The sequence below is a fragment of the Rattus norvegicus genome, chromosome 14 (genome assembly GCF_021556685.1).
Source record: "Rattus norvegicus strain SHRSP/BbbUtx chromosome 14, alternate assembly SHRSP_T2T, whole genome shotgun sequence".
In the NCBI taxonomy this organism is placed as follows: domain Eukaryota; kingdom Metazoa; phylum Chordata; class Mammalia; order Rodentia; family Muridae; genus Rattus; species Rattus norvegicus.
The window spans coordinates 99,659,041-99,672,976 of record NC_141547.1 but is presented as its reverse complement, the minus strand read 5'-3'; the positions used below and the strand labels follow the sequence as shown (position 1 = coordinate 99,672,976).

At 43.2% G+C, this 13,936-nt stretch overlaps 1 protein-coding gene across 4 annotated transcripts in view; it reads right to left on the bottom strand.

Annotated features, from left to right (window-relative positions):
- Window positions 1-10,845: 10,845 nt before the first annotated feature.
- Peli1 (pellino E3 ubiquitin protein ligase 1) overlaps window positions 10,846-13,936 on the bottom strand; it is a 54,822-nt gene continuing 51,731 nt past the window's right edge. For 3 of the 4 annotated variants that reach the window (XM_087583529.1, XM_087583528.1, XM_087583531.1), the window contains exons 6-7: window positions 13,665-13,853; window positions 10,846-13,186 (exon numbers count right to left, since the gene is read on the bottom strand). In XM_087583529.1, the coding sequence (XP_087439655.1) occupies window positions 12,620-13,186; window positions 13,665-13,853 (756 nt within the window). In that variant the 3' untranslated portion in view covers window positions 10,846-12,619. 4 annotated transcript variants of the gene reach the window in all.

The following is a 13,936-nucleotide window of genomic DNA, read 5'->3' as shown; positions in this document are numbered from 1 at the left end:
GGCTCCAGGCATTTCAGGAAGGCTGGTTCGGTCAGCATAGCAAGCCGAGACAGAGAGAGCTAGCTTGGGGATGGGTTTTTGTCAGCGACTTGGCAGCAGGCTGGCCTCGGAAACCAGGGCAAGACAGCTGCTTGGGGCTGGCCACGGGGGTGGGCGAGACTGCCAATGCCGGTGCCTAGCTGGATTTAGCATGGTTCATTTTGTTTTGTTTTGTTTTGTTTTTTGTTTTGTTTTTTGTTGTTTTTGTTTCTTTTTCCAGAGCTGGAGACCAAACCCAGGGCCTTGCGCTTGCTAGGCAAGCGCTCTACCACTGAGCTAAATCCCCAACCCCCATGGTTCGTTTTTTAAACTACACCAAACCTCTTCTCTGACACTTCATTCTGCTTGCTAGAATGCAAGCAAAGAGGGCGGGGTTAGAAAATGATCCTGAACCACGGGGAAGCCAAATCCTGAAAACCGCGAAGAAAGAGCTACAGGACTCCTGACACACAAAACTCTGTTCTGGATCCAGGAAGAATTTGATAGAAGAAAAAAATTAAATTCTTTTCATGTTTAAGCAACCAGTGTCTCCCAAACAGGGGTAGAGTTAGGGGCTGGAGTTGGGTTTGGGTAGGATTAAGGGTAAGGGTAAGGGTAGGGGTAGTTGCAAGGGTTAGGGTCAGTATAGGGATTAGGCTTAGGGCTGGTGTTGTCATTCCCAGGCAAAAATAACTGATAGAATCATATTGGACTAACCTACTCCACCCCCACTGACGGTCCAAGCATACGATAAATCAGTACCAACACCCAGCACGCTGTTCAGCCCCGGCAGACCTCATGGCTGCCAAGCAGTCTCTTGCATCCACCCCAGCGGCTACTCTAAGTCTTCCTCATGCTCCTTCAATTGGTCACTAACCCATCCCCCTGCCGTCTCTCTCATCAGATGACCGCTGATTATCTAAGAAACCCTGAATTTCAACCCCAACTTCACACCAGCAAGATTACTGTGTCATCATCATGGTCTTTCAGGTTTAGTGGACTTAGCCTAAGGTTAGTCCCTTCTCTCTCTCCTTGGTCCCAGTCAGGGACTGTCCTGTATCACCTACTCCTCTGGCTCCTTTCTTTCAGCCTTCAGATTTCCTATAATAGATCTAATAATTTAAAACTCGAATGGCCAGCATCGCCGCCCACCCCCCTTCTCTTTACCCCACAATTTTTTGGTTTGCGGAGTCTCCTTCCCTAAGGATCTTCTCAGAGCCCCTGGGAACTGTCTTCTGCTTGCTAAGGTCACAGAACTCCATCTAAACCCAGTGCACAGTCTCAATCCTCAACTCTGTCTGCTCCGTAGCACGTGGCAGCAAACCACACCTCGTTTTGTTCTTGGCCTCCATACCACAGATCTTGTTTTGTTTTTAACCCTTATTTTTCTTTCCTTCAGGATTTAGTGAGGAGCTCTTTCTTACCATAACACCCCACAGACACCAATGTTCTCAGTCCATCCAGAAAATGGCTCCTAGAAGGTTTTCCTTACTTGTGGGACCTTAGGCTAGTTGAACCCTTATTCTAGAGAGGTTTTTTTGTTGTTGTTTTGTGTTTTGTTTTGTTTTTTTTTTTTGTTTTTTAAATTTATTTATTATGTATGTGGCTACACTTTGCTCTCTTCAGACACACCAGAAGAGGGCATCAGATCCCAGTACAGATGGTTGTGAGTCACCATGTGGTTGCTGGAAATTGCACTCAGGACCTCTGGAAGAGCAGCAGTCAGTGCTCTTAACGGCTGAGCCATCTCTCCAGTCCTGTCCTAGAGAGTTTTAACTGTCACCCTGACACAGCCTGGAGTCACCTAAGAAAGTGGAGGGGTTGCTAAGGTCCGTTTAGCCTGTGAGCATGTCTATGGGGATTGTCTTATTAAGGGATGGATGCTGGAGGTCCAGCTACTGTGGACAATACCATCTCACATTAGGGGGGAGGGTATTCTGTGGGCAGTACCATCTCACGTCAGGGGGGGTCTTCCGTGGGCAAGTGCCATCTCACATTAGGGGCCAGCAAAGCATGGGCCTGTGAGCAAGACAGAACACTGTTCCTTGATGCTGTCTATGTCCAAGTTCTGGCTTGAGTTCCTGACCTGACTTTCCCTCAATGCTGGACCTGGAAGTCGAAGCCAAGTAAGCCTTTTCTTCCCCTAAATTCTGTTTTGGTAAGAGTGTTTTTATCACAGCAACAGAAAGGAAACTAGAACTCCCCCAAAGCCGTATTTCAAGACGGGATCTGTTTGGGAAGAACTTCAGTCCCATGTATCCAGCAGACTCACACTTATCCCCTGCTGTCTTCCTCTAAGCTTCCCACCGGCTGCCCAAGCCAGTTACGGTTTCTTCAGCCTCTTCTCTTGCCGTTCCCTTCTTTTCTTCTTACATTCAGTTTGTTTCCCAAGCATGTGTGGCTCTTGTGGCCCTAAGTCTCTATGGCCTCTCTTGGGTGTGCTCTTCGGCTCTCCTCTTGGCTATCTCTTCCTTCAGGTCCCTGACTTCTGCCATTTCTGTTAGTGTCTTCTCTGACTTCCGCAGTCAGGCCTAATGTCCAGGTATGTGCTCGGAAAGGTCTTTACTTCTGCTGGGCACTATGCCGTGCCCTAACTGCTCATTGGTTCCTCCTACATTGTCAGCACAGAAGAAACTTAACTAACCCTTCTGTCTTCAGCGCCTCTCACTGTCCCAATGTTATTTTTCTTGAATAAATGAATCCAAGGTAGGTGTACTGTGTTTGATGCATTTACTCTCATTCTCAATGGATTAACATGTTTGACTAGTTGGCGATTAAGGCTATTCAGTGTAGTGACCCCTTTCAGGTACATGAAAGAGATCCTCTCCAGATTCTGTAACATTTGTAAGTTGCTAATGTTCACGGAGCACTATAAATTGTGATATTCATGAAGAGAGTGGACTCTTGTTTTCTGGTTTAAGCTGACAGTCTTCCTTGCTTACGATTTGCCCAAGTCAAGGAGAGAGAATGATCTGTCCCGAGTGTCCGTGGAGACACTTACTGCTTCCTATTCCTTTTTTCCATTTCTCCTATCCTCTGATTTCAAGGTTGCTATGAAATTAAAAGTAGTTCAATGCATGAAGGATGAAAGGTCCAGTTCTTATCTTCTCTGTTCAAGTATTTGATGAATATTTAACTTCAGGTGGGCTGAAAGCAGGATGCCATGTTGTTTCCATTATCCCGTGTCTTCTGTCTCTGTGTGTGTGTCTTTCTCTGTCTCACTCTCCTGTGTGTGTGTGTGTGTGTGTGTGTGTGTGTGTGTGTGTATGTATGAGGGTGTGCATGTGTCAGGGTGCTCTTGTGGAGGTCAGAGATCAATTTTGGTTGATAATATTCACTTCCATTTTAAGATAGGGAGACAGGTCTCTGTCACTACATATGCTGGGCTGAGGGCCTGTAGGTTTCTGGTGATTTTCCTATCTCTGCCTCCCATCTCACCATAGGATCTCTGATTACAGTTGCACATTACTGTCCTAGATTATCAGGGTTCTAGGGACTTAAACTCAGAGTCCCGTGTTAAGCCTGGTACCCACTGTCCCATCACCTGTTTTATTTCCTTGCACAAACAATAGACAGGCAACTTTAACTCTCTTGCTAAAGGTTTACAAAATACAATAAAATCAACAGTTTCAGTTCTAGCTTTACAGGACCAGACACCATTCCTAAGATCCCAAAAGGGATTTTTCTCTGAGCTGTCATAATTGTCCAATATTGATGGATGTGCAGCACACCATCCCACTCTCCAATCCTTTCCATGTATCCAGATCTCTCAAATGTACTTGTGAAGAGTGCAAGTCACAGACTGCTTTTTGCCATAAAAAAAGTAACTGGACAAGAAACAGGATCATGTTGTGACAGATGACTGACTGAATGACTTTCAACTCTATTTGAAAGAGAACCAATCACTGGAAGCCCACAGGAATATGAGATCATGTTACAGGTATCCAGGATGCGTTGTTTGCTTAGACACAACGCTTGAAAACACAAAGTGCTGGTATTCAGAATCATCGAGTTAGCTGGAAATAAAGAAGAGCACGTGACCAGCCTTTAGGAACTGGCTTACTTCTGTGGCCAGGAAGCTGCTGCAGCCACCTTGGAAGAGCCCTTTAATTACATGTCTCTGCTGTCTCACTAGTCCATAGAGAGGAACTTTATTTTGAGACAGGATTTGACTCTTATCGCCCAGACTGGTTTAGAACCCATGGCAACCCTCTGTAGGAGCCTCCTGTGTGCTGGGATTACAGGTCTGAGCCACCATGCTCAGCTGGAAAGAAAGAAAAACAAAACAAAACAAAACAAAACTATTCAAGGACTGGACCCAAGCAACTGGGGATGGGTAGTTAAGTCCTGTGGTCACTGCCCTGTCCCCAACCCCAAACTCTTTTGTACCATCTCAGAACTGTTCTGGCTATGAACTATTTCAATTAACTTTTCCATTATCTACTACATGATTAACAGGCTTTATAGACTAAGGATACCATTAAAACACATTTAACATACTCTTGACTATGTTAAGAGGTGACTGAGCTTCTCAAATAAAGAGCCATTACCTGGGATCCATCTGCCGCACAATCTCATTCTACGTGGATCAGCTCCAAAGACCCGGGGAACTAAGATAAGGTAATGAGCATCAGATTATGGTACCCTGAGCACTGGGTTATTTTCCTATAGAGCCAGGTAATGATATCCGTGTCCAGTGATGACTAGAGGCCAAATTAAGGTTTGTGGCTTGTGGCTGTGGAATCCCACCTAGGTATCTTCAATGTCCTTTCTGTGTTTAAAGAGGTATTAAAATGATTTCATAAATATATATTGCTGTATATGAAGGCAGGAACACCCACCAGAGACCCATAAAAGCATCTTCAGACACACTCTTGATTGTGAAGTCTGGAGAAATCCCGAAGCCCTGAGCTCTTTGATGTCATGCTACATAGGCCACATATCTGACTTCCATCAGACAAGTCCCCTGTCACCGTTTTATTACGTCACTCCTGCGGACACCAACTTTGCACAGCACAATTGACTTAGTGATTCTTACCAGTTTAGTAAAATCAAGAGGAATATATACATCAACACTTGTATTCACAAAGAATGAATAATCCAGAAATGACAATAATAAAACTTGTCAGATTTACACACTCAAGTGAATACATTGTTTTTAACTAGACACTTATCCTAGAATCGGGAGCAGCTATCTGGTACATGGACAAATGTGGCTCCTACCTGTGTATCAACACCCACCACAGAGAACTGCTCCCATGACTTCCTCAGCTGCCCTCTGAGCCCAATTTAGCTTTGAAGTGTCCTGGCTGTGGATATCTGACCACCTTTCTCTTGTCCCTGTGCATCTCCATCTGAAGATTTGTTCACTGTAAATTAAACATAAGATGAACTATGACCATTGAACCATGGCTACTAAAGTGGGAGAGTGTTACTTTCCTGGTAGAATCTAGATAATGAGTTTCAAGTCCACAGCTATGGGTTTGACTGCATAGGTCCCTGAATGGCTTATGTTGATATTTTTTCTGACTGCCTTCCCTGTTTCTAGTTTACTCGCAGTGAACAGCTGTCCATTACTTGGTACCCACATTGTATCAGCATCTGGCATTCAGATGTCCAAGTAACTTTTTAATGGGAATTCAATAAAGCATCCAAGTGATATGAATTTACTCAAGCTCTGCAGAAGTGGGACTTGCAAAGGAACTGCTCAAACTTCCTGAGTGGATAGAACAAAGAAAGCTTTGCCCCTAGGTGCACACTCATTTGCTGAACAACCTATGACTTACACAGAGCACCAAAGTGAAACCAGTGAATTGCCTCCTACTCCCCGAGTTTGGGTGGTTGAGGGAGGTTCACCCTAAAGTTCCCAGTTTAAGAGCGGACTCCTGAGCACACATGATCTTATCTCAGCCTACCACATATCTGGGACACATCAGATGGATCCTGGATTTTCTCCTCTTTCACTTCCAAAACCAAGTAGACTTTGTTGTTTGAAACAAGCTCTTTCTATTCTGTACCCCTGGCTGTCTTGGAACTACATACCTCACGCTGGCTTTAAAATCACAGAGATCTACCTGCTTCTGTCCTCAAGTGCTGGGATTAAGGGTGCCACCACCATACCCAGCCCCCAAACAGGTTGCTTAATGAAACCAGATCTGGAGCAGCCCATTCCGTACATGTGGGAACGTGTGTTCACAAGTTATTTCCATTCTGTAAACACTCAGAATTCAGAAATAAAAAGCTCCTAAATTCGATGTATTACCTACGTGTCAACAACTAAAAAACACGAGACTATTCTAAGTCTTAGAGACTCAAATGATAACAAAGGATAAGCTGGACAGGGTGGCTCACACCTGGAATTCCAGCCCTCAGAAGGCTGAGGCAGCAGCACTGAAGTTCAAAGCCAGGCTAGGTTATAGCCTGGCTATACAGTGAGTGTATGGGTTACAGAGTGAGACTTGGTCTCAACAGATCATTATTAGAGCAAATGTAATAGACTGCGGACCTAATACCAGGTATCAGTGGATGGCTGCCTTACCTGGATAGGACTTAGTCTCCTGATATCCAGGATCCTCTTAGTTTATATCCAACTTGAAAACTCACTACTTGTACAGTGATGTACATCTACAATGACATAATCATATTTTTTTCTACAAGTATTGGCTGCCTTCTGTGCTCTTCCTCATTTGGGCACCAAATGTTTAGTTACACTCGATTTTCTAGTTTGCTGTCCTGTTGCTGTTATAAAACCAGTGGAGATAGGAATGTGTAGTTTAGCTTACTGGTTACGGCCCATCAATGAAGGAAGCCAGGACAGAAGGTCAGGACAGGAACCTGGAGACAGGAACTAAAACAGATAGAGAAATACCATTTACAGGTTTGCTCACCTGCCTAGGAATGGCACCGCCCACAGTGGGCAGGGTCCTTCTACTTCAATGAGCAATTAAGAAAATGCTTCACCGACAGCAGAGGTTCCCCTTGCCAAGTGACTCCAGTTTGGGGCAAGTTGACAGCTGAAGCTAACTGTGGATGATACACGGTGTTTCTTTTCTCCATACTAACATTTTCTTTCCTGCACCCCTCATAGATTTTTCTCTTGCAATCTTGCCAAACTTCAGGTTAGTGCCGTGCTGTATAGGTCTTCTGTTCAGCCAAGGTAAAGACGTTTTCTGATAGAGGCCAAGAGCTTCTGTAGCCTTTGTTCTTTGGTTATTTTTTGTTAGTATTTCTTAAAAGTGTGTGACTATAGCTTAATTGGTTTTCTGATGATTGAGAAATAGTTTTTGAACATTCACCTTGCTTGTGTCTTAAATATGCTAGAACCATACTTATCGACTTGCATTGATAATTAAGAATCCTTTGATATGGTCTTAATAAAATGTGGAAACCGCATTCACAAACTGAGATGTTTACCTTGTGAGTCCTTCCATTATAAACCATGTGAACCTTGAGTAAGTTACATTGTGACGGGTTTCCAAATAATAGTTTCTACCTCATAGGGTGGACCTGAATAACACTAATATTCTCTCTCAATTTGTAACAGTGACTGGCTACAGCAGAAACTCAGTGGCTTACCTCAGACTCACACAGCTGGGTTTCCAATCTGACACAAAGAAACTGGCTTACCCATCACAGCTTGTGTCTAGACCAGCATTCCCAGGCTCTGGGTCTAGACCAGCTTTCCCAGGCTGTCAGTTACTGGGAAAGCTTTTGACTTTACTTACTATGGATAGTTAACAGAGAGAAGCATATTCCTTCAGGGAAGCAGATTTTTTAAAATCTAGATTCATAAAACAAGCCCAAGAGCTTGCTTTCCAGATTTTTTTATGCACTAAGGAAAATAAAATATACTATCATGTCAAAAAGACACTAATGATTCTTATTAGCATTAAAGAAAACTGCATTTTATTTTTTAATTTAAAAGCAACTTTCCCAACCCCTAAAAGCAACTTTTTAAAAGTACACTTGTGTTGGGGGTGCATTACTACAGGACATGCCTGTGGATCAGAGGACGGCTTACAGGAGCTGGTTCTCTGCCTCTACCATGCAGGCACCTCAGGTTGGAAAGCTTGGCAGGGTGTGCCTTCACTCAATAATTCCTCTTGCAGGCCTCTGAGGACCATTAAAAAAACAAAAACAAAAACCCCAACTAACTATGAGTGGGTAAGATAAATTCTCCAGACAGGAAGTCATTCCCATTGAAAAGAATTTCATTTCCTCAGGGTGGCCAAAGCAGAGACACCAAGAGCTGAGCCAACAAAAGGAAGTCTGCCATTCATCAAGAGAAACACTTTTTCCTCTCAATTTGTTTCTAAGTCATGGCAAGGTGTACAGACATGGATTATAATGGTTGAGAACTTTGTTGGCAACTAAAAGAAAGTGAAAGCTGGGTATGGTGGCACGTGGCAGCAATCCCAACAGTCAGGAGAGGTTTGGAGATCATGAGTTCAAGGCCAGCCTGGACTACACAGTGAGCTCCCGATGAAAACACAGAGCTGGGAATCTCGCTCTACGGAAGAGTGTTGCCTAGCACAGTCAAGGCACCAATCCCTAGCACTGTGAACAGAGTGGAAACATCCACCTTTGGCAAAAACCTTGTACAGTCCTGATCTGATGTCTATGACTGTACTCTGTATTTCCTATCAGGATGTCTCCAGAATACACCTACTTAGACGGCAATTCCATCCACCCAGGTGCTGAGGCTGACGGAAATGAGCCATTCTGTGCAGGGTGCGTGTGCTCACATGCATGTGCACGCACCGGGGACGGAGCCCAGCCTTCCCCACTGAGCCACTCCTCGCTCTCAAGCAGTTGTCTTCATTATCTCCTTCCCTGCCCCTGACCTGTCAGCTTTCCCGATCCCTTTCCAACCACCTTCACTACCGCCATCTTGGCCCAAGACACTGATTTCTCTCTAGGATTACACCGACCTCCCTGCTCTCCACTTCTGCCTGCTCCGATAGTTTAAGAACCAGCATTTTTGACTCGCATGCTCATGCTCTTCCCATCCCACACAGAATTAAGAGACCATTCAGGACGTAGTTGTAGCCTTCCCTCTGCCCCTTGTTTCCTTACCTGCTACTCACCCTTGCTTACACCATGTCACCATATTGATTTTACATTTATTTATAGAACACCCAGGGTACACTTCCTTTTTGGGGTCACTGATGGCTTCTCTTTTCTGTTTCTTCTGCACAGTACCAATAGCCTTCAGCTCCTTCCGACCCCACCTTCCTCCTAAGGCTTCCTCTGGTCCCAAGCTGACATATGACATTCCCCTTTCAGCTCCCGGTCCCATAGGTATGGTTCACTGTCCACACCGTTGGAGATTTTACATTTCCTTGCTTAGATCTACCTTTTCCAATAGATTTATAGTCATGGTAGAGGTTCTCGCTATGTCATTCAGTAAATACGTAGAACACAGCTGGTGCACACCAGGCACTCAAGTATGTGCCCTATAGGAATGAGTGATAAGTGGAAGGGGAGGTGTTAGGACACACTCAAGAGGAAATCTGACAGAAGTGTGAGGTAGAGTAGTGTGGATAAATAGAGCTCACCTGAGCTGGTTTGCTACAGGGTGACTGCTTCCTGGATTGAGAAAAAACAATGCAAATGTCTCTAAAGTTCTCCACATAAGACACACTGAGGCAAAGTGCCATAGATTTCTTTAAACTTGTTTATAAATTTAAAGGGAAACTGGACAGATACCTGTTGGTGCTCTCCACCTGTGTCAGAAAGTCATTATCACTCTTGGGTCCCAAGCCATCCCAAGGGGAATACTCAAATGTCAGATGCAGTTATTTATTTGCATTGTTATGCAAATTTATTATCTAAAATTATTATTTATTTTGGCCCGTCCCAGAAAATTCTTCTTGGAGCACAGCAAGCAATCAGGACGTCAGAAGGAGCTGGTAAAATACAGCTAACGAGGAACGCTCACCAAGCACCACCCGGTGGGGTAGGATGGGGACAGCCTGGCAAAGACACTGTCTAGAGGAGGAGGGCAGGGTGAAGAACTCTTGGAGCAGGGACCAGGAAGGGGGGCAACGTTTGCAATGTAAATAAATAAAACAGTTAAAAAAAAACAAACAAATCAAACAAACAAAAGAAATTGTGACCAATAACATGTTACACAAATAGAAATAGAATCCTTGTTAAATTAAATACAAAGATCACTTTGATATAAGCGGCCTTAAGGATTACCTCCTTACGAGCTCATTTAGGAAACGTATATACAACCTTTTTTCCCTTGGCCAAAATACAGACATTTCTCACTTCTTTATATTATTTATTTTATGTGCATGCGTGTGCACGTGTGTGCAGGTGCAGGTGCAGGCACTCCCAGAGGTCAGAAGGGAGCACTCGCTTCGCTGGAGGCAGCCACAAGCGGTGTAAGCCACGAGAACGGGGTTGTCTAACACTCCCGCCATCTGCAAGAGCAGCAAGGGCTCGTGACCACTGAGCCATCTGTCCAGTCCCGAATGTCTTTAATACAGAGTGCAGAAGCACTATTCAAAGTGCTTGAACAAAAGATCCAGCTCGTGATTTATATTTCCCAAGGTTTAAAAACCTGAACTTTATAGAAAATGAACCATCTTGTGTTTTCTTTTCTCAGCTGATAGGAGAGAAAATTTAGGGCTTTTGGAAAGAACATGGACTCTATCTTCACAAGTACAATTCGGGGAACTCAGGCTGAACCTCACAAGGGCTCTACGCTGTCACTGCCATGACGACTTCTCTCTGATATTTACAGTGTCTCTCTCAGTAAACGGAAACTCCTATACTTCCAACTGTGCAAAAAGGAGCCCACACAGACAAATTCACATGTCTATTTTGAAAAGTATTTACTTAGTTTGAATAAATTAATTGCAAATAAAAATTAAGCTACAATATAGAGCCTCAACAGAAATGACAAAACACAACACAGGACTTGGTTTCCTTGCCTAGTCACGGAGGTTGTGACCAGAAAACTTCAAAATCAATTAAATTTCCTTGAAAAAAGGGTAATAACCAGCAGTTACTGATACATCACAGCTAACTTATAATACAAATCTTGACATGCATTTCCTGAGTGAACCCAAATGATAATTTTCAAAACAAGAAAATTTGACAATCAAAAAAAAAAAAAAGTTCATGGCTTCTAAGTGACTTTTTTTGTTGTTTTAATTCTTTTTTAAATCAAAACGTTGATGTACTAAGATAAATTAAAGCGATACTACCACAGACAAAAATTTGACAATAGTCAATTATTATACAATTGTTCAAATGAAAGGAAAAGAAGTCAAAGGATTGGAAGGTGATTCTGTCTAATCTACGGTGGACTGATTTCTACAAGTGTTCAAAGGGTTTGTGTAGTGCAACTGTCTGTACTTCTGGTGCATTTAAAAAGGCTAGGGTGAGAAGAAACTGTCCTGCACAGCGCTGGAGGAAGAGAACGCAGCCCTCGTGGTGTGTCCTCGCTCTCTCATCTGCTAATCAAACATTTCTGAGTCACACTGAGGCCAGCTCGCAGGAGTCAAGCCCACAGTTAAGGCTGGTCTGCTGGCTTACAAAGGGCGGTGCTGCTGCAGCCAGCCCTTCGTAGCTCTGGATGCTCTAATGCCTGCAATAGTCCGAATGCAGAAGAATTAACAAAACACTGTTTAGTTTTTCTAGAGCAAATCAAGTAATTTTCTTGTTAATTTCTTCACTTTCTCATAGAATTTTTTTTCTTTTTTCCTTTTTTTTTTTTTTTTTTTTAGAAACAGTGAACAGATGAACCACAGTTTATATCCAAAAAAATAAACTTGCCAAATGTTGCTGGCACTAAAAACAGATCAGTTATCATGGGAGAAAAATAGATCATCTAGATTAATTGCATATTCAAAGGAGCATATAAAACGTTTCTTAGCATTAACTTTTGTTATAGTACTACACTTGAGAGAAACATGAAGGAAAAAACCATTTTCTGGTTAAATTCAATGTGGTTAAAAACAAACACCTTTTAGACAATGGTAATTAATGTGAATCTGGTTTTATGAAATATTCTAGTTCATCAAATCCCCTACTTGTATGGGGCTGGGGGAGCTCTCCTACCTTTCTCCTTAACTTTGCAAATCCTTGAGCTGCGTGCCCACTAACCTACCACTCACACCAAGTGTGTGACACCATCATTACCATGCTACCTATCACAACATTCTAAGGTATTTTCTATGATAAAGATAAATAGAAAATTAATATACATGTTGCTGTATTTTACAATGTTTGCAACAAATTGTAAACTAACATAGTTTGAACCAACAGACCCTCAGTTCTACAGAACAACCTCTCAACACTGAGGGTGAGCAGGGATTCAAGAACACTAAACGAAGGCATCAAATTAGACTATGTCTTTTTTTCCTCAAAATAGATTTTCAAAACTCAGAATTCAGAAGTCTGGAACTTTCAAATATTCCTTTTCTCGAGTTTCCCAAATTTTTCTCAGAAATTGCTATTATAAATATTTAAAAAAATTCTTCATCTTAATGCAAATGACCAGAGCAGAGAAACTTACACGGACAAGGGGTCGGCAAACCCAATCACTTAGCTTATGAACTTGTAATGCAGTCCTGGAGGACAGCTGCTAGTCTAGAGGTCCTTGGAAAATAAGTCTGATATAGCCTTGTTCACCAGCCAACTGATGTGCACAGAAGGGACAGGCTGCGTGAAAAGTGTGCGTACCATGAGGAAGCGGGATCTGGGACCAGTAAGCCGTTGTCTTTTCTGAACACACATGCCCACAGGGGCTAAAGGCATGGGTGGGAGGGCCGGCGTCCACATAAAATCCAGCTTCACATCCAAGCCACAGAGGGACATAGGGACCAACAGACCTACACATAGGACATTCACGATCTTTGCCGTCACGTTCTTCCTTGTTTCCCCAGTTATGGTAACCATGAACATGGCCGCAGTTCAGATATACCCATGGTTGCTTCTCATCTACAACATCTTTCCTCTTCATGCTGGGGAAGGCTAGTGTGTTGAAGCCTACAGGGCACTGAGGCCGAGCTGCATTGATCTCCTGTCTCAGAGCTTCTAAGTGTTTCACAGTAGGGGTGTGGGAAAGGCCTTCTGCTGTGCGCCACAGCAGGGTTGCACCACAGAGGTCGATTAAGGAGCCATCTTGCAGCTGATTGGTTTCGATTTCCACCTGAAGGAGAAAAGATTCAAAACTAAAGTTACCACTGTGTTCACACTACATCTTCAGTATGTCTAACAAGACAGGAGACCTCCAAGGTTACCCACTAAACTTAAGAAAGTTTCTGTTTGCATGTAATTTGGAAATAGAACTTTAAGTAGCAGTTGTAAAAAATGCTAAACTTGAAAATCAACAACAACACATTGAATAGTAACCTCTCTCTGATTTAATCATCTGGATAACCAACAAACCTAGTTAATTTTGGTAAGGTACAGTCAAGGACACAAAGAACAGAAGCCAACCTTTCCTAACGGAAACAACTACCCTCTACAATTAGTATTTGGAAGTCTGTGTTTGAAGGTCTTGGTTTTTCTGTGTCAGCAACATGTCTAAGAGCTTTGCTGAAAAAAGCAAGATGCACGCGCACTGTACTCAGACCAACTCATCCTCTGTTTATTGTAGTAAAAGGAAGTGACGCGCAAGTACCTACCATCTTTCCTCTCTGTTGCGCTGATCTGGTTTCACGCAGACTGAAGACGTTCCCACATACGGATATCTCTCTCCATATTCCAGGCTTGGAGTCTTCTGTGAACCCATCGCGTGGATGCATCACAAGAACTCCATTGGTGGTCAGGCCGTCCATCTGCCCGTCGGACGTCTTCCATTTGGCAGCCTTCTCCTGTAGAAAGAGGAGTGAGTTTCCATTTGTGTATAAGTAGAAACTGGTATGAAAGAAAGCATTAGTGATCAAAAAGCTTTTTA